Genomic DNA, 12,762 nt, shown 5'->3' with positions numbered 1-12,762 from the left:
ATCATTTAAACCTAATATTTAATAGAAAATATTACAAAGACAACATATCAAATGTTGAAACTGAAAAACACATGCCCAATTTACACACACACACACACACACACGCACACGCACACACACACACACACACACTATATATTTATATATATATATATATATATATATATATATATATATATATATATATGCAACTTAATTTCCCAAAAGGTTTGGATGCTGTGCAGAAAGTAAATAAAAATAGAATGTACTGATATGTAAGGGAACTCAGTTGGGAACTAAGGAGACCAATTGCTTTAGTTTTGAAAGTGAAATGTTTTCTAGCTCTTGTTTGATATAAATTTTCAGCTACTCATCATTCAGGTCTCCTTTGTCATATTTTCATTTCATAACATGCCAAATGTTAACAGTGGGTGACATGTCTGGACTGCAGGCAGGCCAGTTTACCACCTGGACTCTTTTAATACGGAGTCATGCTGCTGTAATATGATATATATATATATGAATATAATATAATCAAGGCCTTCCCTGAAAAAGACATTGTCTGGATGGCAGTATGTGTTGCCAAAACATATATATACACACACATACATATATATATATATATATATATATAATCATTCAGCATTAATGGTGCCTTCACAGATGTGCAAGTCTTCCATACCTTGTGCACTAATGCTCCCCTATACCATCATGAATACTGGCTTTTGAACTGTGCACTGATACAAGCCTAATTGTCTTTATCCCTAATTGTCTTTATCCCCATGATTTCCAAAAAGAATTTCAAATGTTGATTCATCAGACCACAGGACACTTTTCCACTTCGCCTCAGTCCATCTTAAATGAGCTTTGGTCCAGAGAAGGTGGCAGCATTTGTGGATCCTGTTTATATCGTTTATTCTTGACATTTTAGAGTTTTAATGTTTGTGGGTGCAGTGATGAACTTTTTGAGCCCATGCAGTGATTTCCACTACAGAATCATGTCTGTTTTTAATGCAGTGCCACCTGAAGGCCCAAAGATCATGGCCAACAAATACTGGTTTTGGCCCTGTTCCTTACATACAGAGATTTTTACAGATTCTCTGAATCTTTTAAAGATATTATGTATTGTAGATGATGAAAAGCAAAAGCTCTTTTCTATTTTAGGTTGAGAAACATTATTCTTCAATTGTTGCACTATTTGATTGTGCAGTCTTTCATAGAGTGGTGAACTCCTCCTCATCTTTACCTCTGAAAGACTCAGCTTCTCTGTGATGCTCTTTTTATACCCAATCATGTTACTGATCTGTTGCCAATTAATCACCATGTGTTTTTTTTGCATTACACAACTTTACCAGTCATTTGTTGCCCCAGTCCCAACTTTTTTGGAATGTGCTGTTGGCATCAAATTCAAAATGGGCAAATATTTAAAAAATAAATAAATAAAATTTGATGTTGTACTTTTTTCAATTAAATATAATGTTGAAATGATTTGCAAATCATGGCATTTTGTTTTTATTTACATTTTGCACAGCATCCCAACTTTTTTTCGAAGAAGGAAAAACATGCTTTACTTTTAATGTTAGTCAATGGAACCAAGTAATTTTGGCCCATTAATCCTGAAATTTATACACAATATAGGACAGCATTTTAGTCCACAATTTGCTTGTACTTGCTGATATTAACTGCTGAACATGAAACACAAAACAAAAAAAATATGCCAGAATTTTTGCACAGGCCATATTTCATGACGTATTCTCCATTATTTCAGATTAGCAGAGCAAGCTATCAGGGCACAAGTCACTGATTATTTTTCCAGTGTGTTAAATGTATTAAATAAACGGTAATTGTTCATTAAAGTGTGCAGATAGTGTATTCTCTTTAGATGATGTTTACTTCTTTTCACTTAGAAAATCTAAAACATTTGCATACAACTGTATATATGCAAAATACACCTGTTCCTTTACTATAGTTGTTTTTGTCACAAGAGGATCCTCTAGAGCTAAAACCAACAGCAGGCAGGTCATTGCTTAATTTGCTGAACACATGTGTGTTGCTCAATATCCTGGGAAATATGAGCCACTGGTCCCTGTAGAGTGATGAGCTTTAGTGCAGGCATGGGAAAAGCCCTGCTACAGTGTGCTGATTTCACCCAGTCACCAGCTTTACCCTTCTAGCCAGGCACTCTGTTCAGGAATCTCCAACAATGGCAGAGCTCCAAGCACAAAGATCCAGAATGGCCCAACCCCTTCCACAACAGGGAGGAGGAGAAAACCTCACATTTCCAATCCTCCCACGAGCCAGAGCCAGACAGTGCAGATAACAAGTTTAACCCTGTACGGAGAAAGTCAGAAACATGTGAGTTCATGCAAACCCATACATTTATGCAATGTATAAAGAGTTTTCAAAAGAATATCATTGAATAAATATGAGTCAATTAGGTTAGGAGTAAGCCTAATAAGTGGTTAGTAGCCTAGTAGTCAACTAATGCAGTTACTAATACTGATCTGGCATTAAGTTATTATTCATTTCACAATAACATGTTGTAATGAGCCAAAATATGCTGCCTGACTGACCTCCTTTAATGGTAATGTAATGGTGACCTTTTCAACGGCCTGTCCTATGTCCCCCTCAATGGGAAGTGGCGTCCCCTAGTGGACAATCAACATTCATTACAATTATTTAAAATAATGGTTCCCAAATCTGTGTATCCCTGTTCTGCACATTTTAGCATTTATCCAGCCCCAACCCACCCCATTCAAATTGTCAGCTAATTAACAAAAGTTCAACTGTGTATACTAGAAGGAAAATACTATACGATGCAGGGCAGCAGTGCTGTAGGACTAATATGGAGAGCCAGCGTTTTATAGGTCCATGTCTACAGGTAAATAAAGGCCAGGGGTATCCAATCCTGGTCCTGGAGCTCTACCACCCTGTAGAGGTTAGCTCCTACTCTAATGTAGCATACCTGATGCAGGTAATGAAAGCCTTCAGAGACACCTGAATGTTAGAGTCAGGTGTGCTGGCTCTGAGTTCATCAGGGTGGTATATCTCCAGACCTTGGATTAAGCACCCATGACTTAGGCCTATGCATGTTAATGAGGAACTTAAAGGGTTACCCCAGTGTTTTTCAACCTAATCTCCATCCACTGCATCTGTATTATATGAAAGATTACCAAAATCTCTTCATTTCTATATGTTTCTCTGTACTTAGAAAGGAACTCAAAAGCTGCCCACTCTAAACTCACTTGAAATAGAAGACATTGTGCAGTTGCTGAATTCTGCAAATAAACATTTGAAATACATAACTATGTTGTGCAAATTCAAAACTACAGCCATTATATTCGAAAGTAACAGGTTTTAGGAAGAGATAGACATGAAAGAATGTCTTATCAAAGCTGTTCTTTTGAAGTTTTATCCAATCTTTAAACATTAAAGCAACACAGTAACAAAGCAAATCCAGTCACATTCGTTTTTCCTAAAATAAGATAAGACATCCATGCATCTTGCTTTAACATCATAGTATCATATAATCTAATCTTGCTTTTAGATTATGGTATTACACAGCTAATGCTGTGTTTACATGTTGCCGTTTTCAAACAGTGCTCTGTGCCTCATAGCAGAATTGGTGTAATCAGTGTATGTGGCCAATGATGGCATGCAACCATGTAAATGTTGCCATGGTGATAGCATCATAGGATGTACAGTGGCCCCTATAACCTTTATTGAGCCCTTCATATAGATACTGACATAATTCTAACAACAATAAAATCTTAAATTATCAAAATTATGTCATTTCAGTGGTTCTCAAATCAGTCCTCAGGAACCACTAGACCTTTCCATTATTCCTTGATCCCTGTGTGCTGTGAGTTGGGTTAAAGCAAAAATGGGAACTGTCTGGAGGGTCACAAGGACCGGGTTCGAAAACCAATGATTTTATCAAATTATGTACGACACACAGCAAAGGTTCTTGGCGATCTCTTTAAGCTTCTTATTTGGCCACTGGCATGACAGACAGGTAAACATGACATATAATTATTGGCCTAACAAACACTTAGGTCATGTCACTGGGTGGAGTGGCATGCTTTTACAGCACCAACATATTTGTTATAAAATTAGTGAGTAAATAAACAGATTACATTGCTATTTGTAACCCATTGAAGGTAATTTTCTAATAGGCACACATTTTATATACTATATTAACCATCAATTTTTTTAAACAGTGTGACTTTTGTTCACAGTTTCCCATAGTTGGTTCGAATTCAAAGCGATTCTGAACAGCTGTTGTGACATAAGGCTTAGAAACAAGCTAAGTTGAAGCTGATGTGTTTTTGTTGATGTGTTTTTACTGTCCAGGTAAATGGGGCTCTGCATAGGCAAATAAGCCTAAAAGTATTATATATAAACCAGTTAACAGTATAATTATATGGGTATTACTACTGCAGTAAAACAAAATATAAGAAAGTTTAATAATAACATTGGTATTAAGCTTATAGAAGTCTGATAATGACCTAAGCTTGCTTGTTAATGCTGCTTTTGGATTGCAGCATTACATAGCCTAACATTGCTTTTTGACTGCGGTATCAACCAGAGTGCAAATGTTTTTGACTGCAGTTTTCAGCTGTCATATTTAATCTCGTTTTGATCACAGTATTGTACAGTAATCCTCTCAGATCACAGTATGGTGTAACTGCTTCACAATACCACTGACCCAACCAATCGGCCATAATGGACCAAACCTCTGCACGATTACCCAATTAAATCTGACTGTACTCCTACATCACAGGCTGAGCTGTGTCACATTTGATTGGGTGAGCTTGGGGGTGCATTCTGACCGCTCGATCGCTGATTGGTTGGATCGATTCCTTTCCGCAAGTCTATTGGCCTCCATTAATCGCGTGTAGCTCCGCCGGAGCCGCAGTTAGGGCGAATTTGAAACCGGCTAAGCACGCGCTGCCATTCTCACTGTACCCGGCGCAGGAGGCGATTACATAAACTCGCTAGAAATTTCTTCACGGAACCTACGACATCTTCCCTCCTGGTAAGATGCCTCAAAGTGAATTGAGAATAAAATACAAACATTTTTCTTCATTTCTAAAAAGATAACCTACATATTTAGCGACGCGTGTTCGATAACTAGCTAACTAGCTAGCTTGTTAGCCCTTGCTATTTAGCTTAGCAGCTTCGGTTTGCGCCGCTAGCTAGTTAATTAGCATTACCGCCCCATTCGTACGGCGGATCTCACCTTTAGATGTGTCGGTTGGTTTAATTTCGGTTACTTCTATCCCAAAATAAGTTTCATTACTAATGTATATAGCTGAGCGAACTACGCCGCACGAAATGTCCGTGGGTGTGCTCAGGAAGAGGCTGAACGCGTTAGCGTGCTAGGCTAAAGCCATTGTAGTTCAGTCAGAGCCTCGTCCGCTTATCCGCTAACGTTAGAGCGCTGTCCGGTTAGCCGTAGCATACGAGTAACGTTAGACAAAAACGCTAGGATTCGACCTAATTTCGATGTACGTTTTGCGGTTTTGGGTGTATGAACATGTTACTGTAGTCTTTTAGTTATTGTATTCTAATTATGTCTGTCTTAAGGTCTCCCATGCAGACCTTACTTCGATGCGACTTGTTCCTGATAGCTTGCTCTGCTAATCTGAAATAATGGAGAACACGTGCTTATTTTCGACATAACCCGAAATATTACGGGAATCACATTCGGCGACTGTATTTACTGCCTTATAAAACCGCTATAACGATTATTTGATAGATTGATCGTCTCGGTTAACACACCTATAACAAAGCGTACCTCAAGCTGGCAACGAGGCATCATTGAGCATGGCTTAATCACACGGGCCTGGTTAGCGAGACGGCTAGCAGCGTCTCACGTTATTGCCGGCGTGCAATTGGAGTACTGAAAGGGTGTGCCGTGCGCTGCTATTGGAAACGAGATTTACTGATAGAAACGATTAGCGACCATCGGTTACCTAAGCGAAGGGCAGTTCGCGCTCCTCCATCTTGATGGGCTTAACTGAGGGTTTGATTACACAGGTAATGTAGCAGATTGCCTTGGTTTTTGCCTGATGTTTGTTTTACTCGTGGTCTTCTCTCAGTTGAAACCAGCTGACCAAAGAAATGGTGATGGAGAAGCCAAGTGCCCAGCTTGTCGGGCGAGAGTTTGTCCGACAGTATTACACCCTTCTGAACCAGGCTCCTGACTACCTACACAGGTAAAATGTAATGAATAATATTAATGTAATTTTAAATAAAAACGATTTCTTCATAAGCATGAATTAATAATGAGTATAGTTGGTGGGTGTGTGTCAGGCTAATTTTTTGTTTTGTAAGTCTTAAATGCTCATGTGATTTCTGAATTCATAGGTTTTACGGCAAGAACTCATCTTATGTGCATGGAGGTCTGGACAACAATGGCAAGCCAGCAGAGGCAGTCTATGGACAGTCGGTATGTAAAGTAGGACTCGTAATTCATGATGCATGCTGGTCTTGGAGTGTAACAGTACAGCATTTTACATTGTATACAGTGCACGTTTCTCAATTCAGTACACATGGGCATTAAACAAGTCATTAGACTTAAAGTACTCATTTTAACTGCTTTATACACCGTGTGCACAATTATTAGGCAAGTCCTGTTTTTGAGGATTATTTTTATTAATTACCAACTACAGTGCTCTTGGTTAATCCAAAGTGTTAATAAACCTCAAACATGAATGTTTAAGAAAGTAAAAGTGAAGTTTTGGCTTTCTTAGGAGAATATCTATACGTGCACATTTATTGGGCAACTATAATGGTGCAGAATTATTACGCAGCTAAATGAAAAACACACATTATCCATCTCACTTTTTATTTTCATCTGTTCAAGTGTTGTTATAAACAAACAACTCAAAGCTTTCCAATGAACATTTCTGAGAAATTAAAAAAAAAAAATAGTGACCAATACTGCCCCACTTCTTTTCAATAACAGTGATAAGCCTTCCATTCATGGAGTCAGTTTCTTGATCTGTTGACAATCGACTTTTTGTGCAGCAGCAACCACAGCCTCCCAGATCCTGTTCAGAGAGGTGTACTGTTTTACTTCACTGTAAATCTCCTATTTAATAATTGCCCACAAGTTCTCAATTGGGTTCAGGTCAGGTGAGGAAGGGGACCGTGTCAAGTTTTTCATCTTTAATGCCTTTACTGGCGAGCCATGCAGAGCAGTACTTGGATGCATGTGATGGAGCATTGTCCTGCATAAAAATCATTGTCTTTTTGAAAGATGCAGATTCTTCCTGGACCACTGCTTAAAGAAAGTGTCTTCTAAAAACTGGCAGTAGGCTTGGGAGTTGATTTTGAGCCCGTCTTCAACCCGAAAAGGTCCAACCAGCTCATCTTTAATAATACCAGCCCATACCAGTACCCCACCTCCACCTTACTGGCGTCTGACTTGAAGTGGAGCTCTGTCCCGTTACTGATCCAGCCATGGGCCCATCCATCTGGTCCGTCAAGAGTCACTCTCATTTCATCAGTCCATAAAACCTTTGAAAAATCTGTCTTCAGACTCTTCTTGGACCAGTCTAGAGACTTCAGCTTATGTGTCTTGCTCAGTGGTGGTCGGGTTTCAGCCTTCCTTACCTTGGCCATGTCTCTGAGCACTGAACATCTTGTACTTCTTGATACTCCAGCTAGGTTGTAGTTCTGGAATATGACAGAACTGGAAGATAAAGGGTTCCTGGTAGCTTCATGCTTGATTCTTCTCAAATCCTTGGCAGTTAATTTTTCTCAGCACGTTTCTTGCGACCCTGTTGACTATTTGCAACAAAACGTTTGATGGTTCTGTGATCTCGCCCCAATATCTTAGCAATTTCAAGAGTTCTGCATCCATCTGAGAGACTTTTGGTAATTTTTAACTTTTCAGAGTCAGTTCAATCTTTTTTTTGGCCCATTTTGCCTAAAGAAAAAGCTGCTTAATAATTATGCACGCCTTGATATAGGGTGTTGACCTCCTTAGGCCACACCCTCCCTCATTACACAGATACACATCACCTGCTATGCTTAAATCCATTAAGCATTCAAGTTTATCCAGCTTGGAGTTAGAAAATATGCCTAAAAATGATAATATGGTCAAAATACTCACTTGCCTAATAATTGTGCACACGGTGTATGAAATCTAAATAAATGTAAACAAGCAAGCTCACAGTAAGCATTTTTAAGGGGTGATATAGCAAAAATATTGCCAATTATTTCAACATGTTTTGCATGGCACAAAATGCATCCAGCATTTAGTTTATCTGAAATTTAATAAGTTAGAACATAAAATGGAACCTATTGTGCCACATTTTAAAAAGTACTACTACAAATAAGGTGATTTTAATGTTTTAAATTTAAACAGGACTAATTGGGCTAACTTTGTAATGAAACAGTGTTCTGTAAGTTCCGGTGAGACCAAGAATTGCTTCCTTTTTCATGAGAAGTATGTCATATTGCCCATCCTTACACTTTAAAAGGTTGAATGATTTAATAAACAACATTAACCCAAGCCACATCTTCCTTATTTTTGTTATATCAGGTTGTATTATGAATTCTGTCAAGCGTGTCACCCCTCTGCACTCGTATGCTATGGTAGTAAACATTTTCAGAAGGTTGTTGGACACATTTTTTGTTCCATGTACAGGAAATTCATAAGAAGGTGATGGCGCTGAGCTTCCACGACTGCCACACTAAAATCAGGCATGTTGATGCCCATGCAACTCTGAATGAGGGGGTTGTGGTGCAGGTGATGGGAGAGCTGTCCAACAACATGCAACCCATGAGGAAATTCATGCAGACGTTTGTGTTGGCCCCTGAGGTATATGATGCGTACATGTTTTTTTTTTTTTGCTTTCACATTGATCTTTATAAAAACATGGTGCTATTGGACTTTGAAAACAGATTGGTAATATTATTAAACTGAATTTTGTTGTTAGTGCTTTTATAAAGTATAAATGTATTTGTAGGTGCAGCCATTAGTGTCAAAACAAGTTGCTCACTTATTAAAGTGCTAATTTGAGTCCATTTTTGTTCTGAATTTGTAATATGCTAGTGATCTGACGTGCTCCTCATACTGTTATTTCTAATGTCATCTATTTCAGGGCACTGTTGCAAACAAGTTTTACGTACACAATGACATTTTCCGCTATCAAGATGAGGTCTTTGGAGACTCGGACTCTGAACCTCCTGAGGGTGAGTCACTAAAATGATAGGGACTTAGTGTAGGCAGCCCCATTGCATAGCAGATGGCATCATACATCTTTTTCCTTTGCAGAGTCTGAGGAGGAAGTGGAGGAGCTGGAGGAGAGAGTAAACTCTCCTGAAGTACCACAAGAAGAGGCTGCTGCATTCTACGAACAGACACCTTGGTACTACCTTGTTCTCTTTTCTCTCCATTTGACAAACATTAAATCTCAAAGTCTGGCAGATATAACATTCGAATGTGTGCACTATTTCAGCCCAGACCCGGAGGTCCCCCAGGAGGAGGTGGTTGTGACCCCAGAGCCCCAGGCCGAGCCAGAGGCGGAAGCGGAACCTGAGCCAGCTGCAGTGGAGCTGAAACAGGAGCCAGTCATTCAGACAGAACCCCATCCTGTGGAAAAGACCCAGAGAGCTCCCCCCTCACCCACACCTGCTGACACCGCACCTGCTGCACCAGAGGACAACCGAGTATGCCCACCTTTTTGTTACTATTTGGTTCACAGTGTGGGCTTAACTAAAATCTATGAAGTAGCTTTCAGAAATCTAGTTCCAACAGGGTAAAATTCAGACCCCTTAAGTTGTAGATTTAGGTTAGAATATCTGGGTTATGCCAGAGAATAACTGAAAAGGGGCATTAATATTTTTTGCCTAGGAAATTTGTTTTAATAATAAAAGAACAACACCTGAGGTTTTCTTATTCTGTCCCTCAGCCTTTCTCCTGGGCTTTAGTCACCAGTAAGAATCTCCCCCAAGGAGGAGTGGTGCCACCTTCAGGAATTCCCCCTCATGTAGTCAAAGCTCCAGCAACTCAGGTATACTGTCATAAACAGCTTTTTGTTCATTAATTTCACATCCTTCGACTCTTGTGAGAAGGAGGCCAGGTTGTGTGGGAAATGGGTTGTTCATTTTTAGGTTTGAGTTATACATGGACTTGTTTCATTTTGGAAATGTTTTTTTTCCCTTCTTTATGGAGAAATGTACAAAATGTGGCACTGAATGTGTGTTGTTTCCGCAGCCCCGTGTGGAAGTGAAAACAGAAACCCAGACCACAGCACAGAGACCTCAAAGAGACCAGAGACCACGTGACCAAAGACCAGGACCCTCTCCAGCACAGAGAGCACCAAGACCAGGAGGTATGCAGTACTGTGTATACACCATGTATTGATCAATTCTGAATACTTTTCAGTGTAGCTACTTTTAGACTTGCATGAGAAGTGCGCTAAGAGAATCAGAAGTTAGAATGAGGTCCATATGGCAAACAATTCCCAGTGTAGACATGCAGTTATACAGCCAGTATAGGTAACCACTGTTGCACTTAACATACACAAAGCAGAACGGTTTTCCATGTGACCATGTGGATACATGCTTTGCATATCCCTTGTGGCAGCACAAGAGATACTATTGGTTTCCCCCAGGTTTCTTTCTCTATATTAAAGTGTACATGTGGCATACTGTAGCTAGTACCCAAAACTGAGCTGTTGCATCTTTTTTTTTTTTTTTTTGCCTTTTGGTAGAGGGATGCCTTTAGGGGAAGTAATTGTCTTTTTAATCAAAGTAATTACAAAAGACCCACACTTGAATGGCTTTTTTTCCCAGGCAACTTAATTTAAAAATTTCCTAGTTATGAGGTGAAACTGCCTGCAGCATGTTTTCAGCTCTGTGCAGTACCCTTCCTCTGTCCTTACTGAACAAATTACATCTCTTCCCACCAAATTAAGTTTTTGTATTGTAAATTAGTAGGTTATTATGCAGATCATGGCATCATTTCAAAAATTGCTGTTGCGCATGCTTGTTTGCAGTGCGAGAAGGTGAGAGTGGGGAGTCTGAAGTGAGGCGGGCGGTCAGGTATCCCGACAGTCAGCAACTCTTTGTAGGAAATGTACCTCATGACGTGGACAAGGCTGAGCTTAAGGAGTTCTTTGAACGTGAGTCTTTTAAATATCTTCATCCCTTGCAACTTTAACTTACATGTTGCCAAAGTAAAATCAGATTTGCTTTGAAGTGGTGTTAACAGCGCAGCTTGTCTGTCTTCAGAGTATGGCACAGTACTGGAGTTGAGGATCAACAGTGGTGGCAAACTGCCCAACTTTGGATTTGTGGTCTTTGATGATTCTGAACCAGTACAGAAGATCCTGAGCAACCGGGTATGTCTGTTCAGATTTCAGTATGTAACTGACCCTCTGTTCTTAGCGAAGTCAGGCACACCAGTAATGCTTTTTAATCTTTACTTGTAGCCCATAAAGCTACGAGGTGACGTGCGTCTGAACGTGGAGGAAAAGAAGACCCGTTCCGCTCGTGAAGGAGACCGCAGAGACATCCGCCCCAGGGGCCCCGGAGGACCTCGAGACAGGATAGGAGGGCCGAGAGGTCCACCACCCAGAGGGGGCATGGCTCAGAAGCCCAGTTTTGGTGCTGGCCGCGGAGCAGGATCTAGTGGACCACGTCAATGAAGCAGCTCTCATGTCCAATCACTGCTGATGCAAGTCACCCTGAGTAACAAACAGCTTCCCTCATCCCTGTTTCCAGGCCACTCCTGGGCTGTGGAGTGGCGTTTCCCCTTTTATCTGGACTCCTTGTATTTGAGTTTGAACTTGAATTTGTTGTAGACAAACAAACTACTTGAATTGTGGAAAAGGTAAAACCCAACGTTTTTTGGTTTTAGCGTTCTCTCCCTGTTTCTTAAAGGAACGTGTTTTTACTGCTCGGGCAATCCTGTGTATTGCTAGCGCCCGCTGTCAGGTCAAAGTGCAAGTATGGTTTTATTTGGATTTGTTGCCAAGTCAAATCATGGTTGTGTACGAGTGACTATCTAGCATGTAAAGAATCCTGTTTGCCTTCTACTGTTGCACTTCATCAAGAATGACGACATATTTTAACAACTCTGCTGATGAGAGAACAAAAATAAACTTGATGTACTGTTTTCAATTGTGTCTGGTCTGTATTTAAAGGGTGCACTGCTTGCCATATTTGTTCCAAACACTAATGATTCAGAGATGCTATTGGTCCATCACAGTGAAATAGAAAACATGCATGCATTCAGACTAAAGGAAAATTATAATTTTGAGGTGCCTGCAAATCCTCAGGGCATTTGTTTGTATTCATTTATTCCTTGCCCCCTTCCCCTTACTGCTAGAGCTGTCTTGGCTGTCTCAGTTGTAACACAACAGGTCTCTTTATTCACATGTGAAATCAGCCTGTCCCCACAACCTGGAAACAGCTGGGGGTTTTGTTTTATTAAGAAGTACCTAATGCATGTTGCACATACTTTGAATTTTGAACAGGTTATTTTATTTGTTAGCAATGGTAACTTCATGATTCACAGCCCCGAGTCTCCCTAATGGATTTCTCTGCAGTTGTAGATTTTGAACACAGAATATAATCAGATCCAGGGTGAAAACATGTTGGATAAATTGAACCCTAGTGAGCACATAAATTATTTAATTTACAAATTACATTGACACCTACTGCTTCATATTTAAAAGGTTTCCCTTTCGTAATAAGGGCAGCCTCCATGGTTCATGTAACTAACGATCAGACTCCTGCTGCTGTTAGAAGTGCAGTTTT

General features: G+C 39.9%; 1 protein-coding gene and 1 long non-coding RNA gene across 2 annotated transcripts; one reads left to right on the top strand and one right to left on the bottom strand.

Moving 5' to 3' along the window:
• Window positions 1-1,485: 1,485 nt before the first annotated feature.
• On the bottom strand, window positions 1,486-5,904 carry LOC119263801. Its single transcript, XR_005130532.1, has 3 exons — window positions 5,780-5,904; window positions 2,553-2,627; window positions 1,486-2,310 (listed from the first exon to the last, which is right to left on the bottom strand). It is a non-coding gene; the product is annotated as an uncharacterized LOC119263801 (long non-coding RNA).
• On the top strand, window positions 4,862-12,123 carry g3bp1 (GTPase activating protein (SH3 domain) binding protein 1). The gene is made up of 12 exons (XM_017690044.2): window positions 4,862-5,017; window positions 6,084-6,200; window positions 6,352-6,433; window positions 8,642-8,815; window positions 9,099-9,189; window positions 9,272-9,365; window positions 9,456-9,666; window positions 9,909-10,010; window positions 10,214-10,331; window positions 10,998-11,123; window positions 11,233-11,342; window positions 11,433-12,123. Exons 2-12 carry the CDS (start codon window positions 6,106-6,108, stop codon window positions 11,646-11,648), a joined length of 1,419 nt encoding a protein of 472 aa, XP_017545533.1. The 5' UTR covers window positions 4,862-5,017; window positions 6,084-6,105; the 3' UTR covers window positions 11,649-12,123.
• The last annotated feature ends 639 nt before the right edge of the window (window positions 12,124-12,762 follow it).

Source organism: Pygocentrus nattereri, chromosome 8, assembly GCF_015220715.1.
Source record: "Pygocentrus nattereri isolate fPygNat1 chromosome 8, fPygNat1.pri, whole genome shotgun sequence".
In the NCBI taxonomy this organism is placed as follows: Eukaryota; Metazoa; Chordata; class Actinopteri; order Characiformes; family Serrasalmidae; genus Pygocentrus; species Pygocentrus nattereri.
This window is presented reverse-complemented; position numbering and strand designations above follow the sequence as displayed.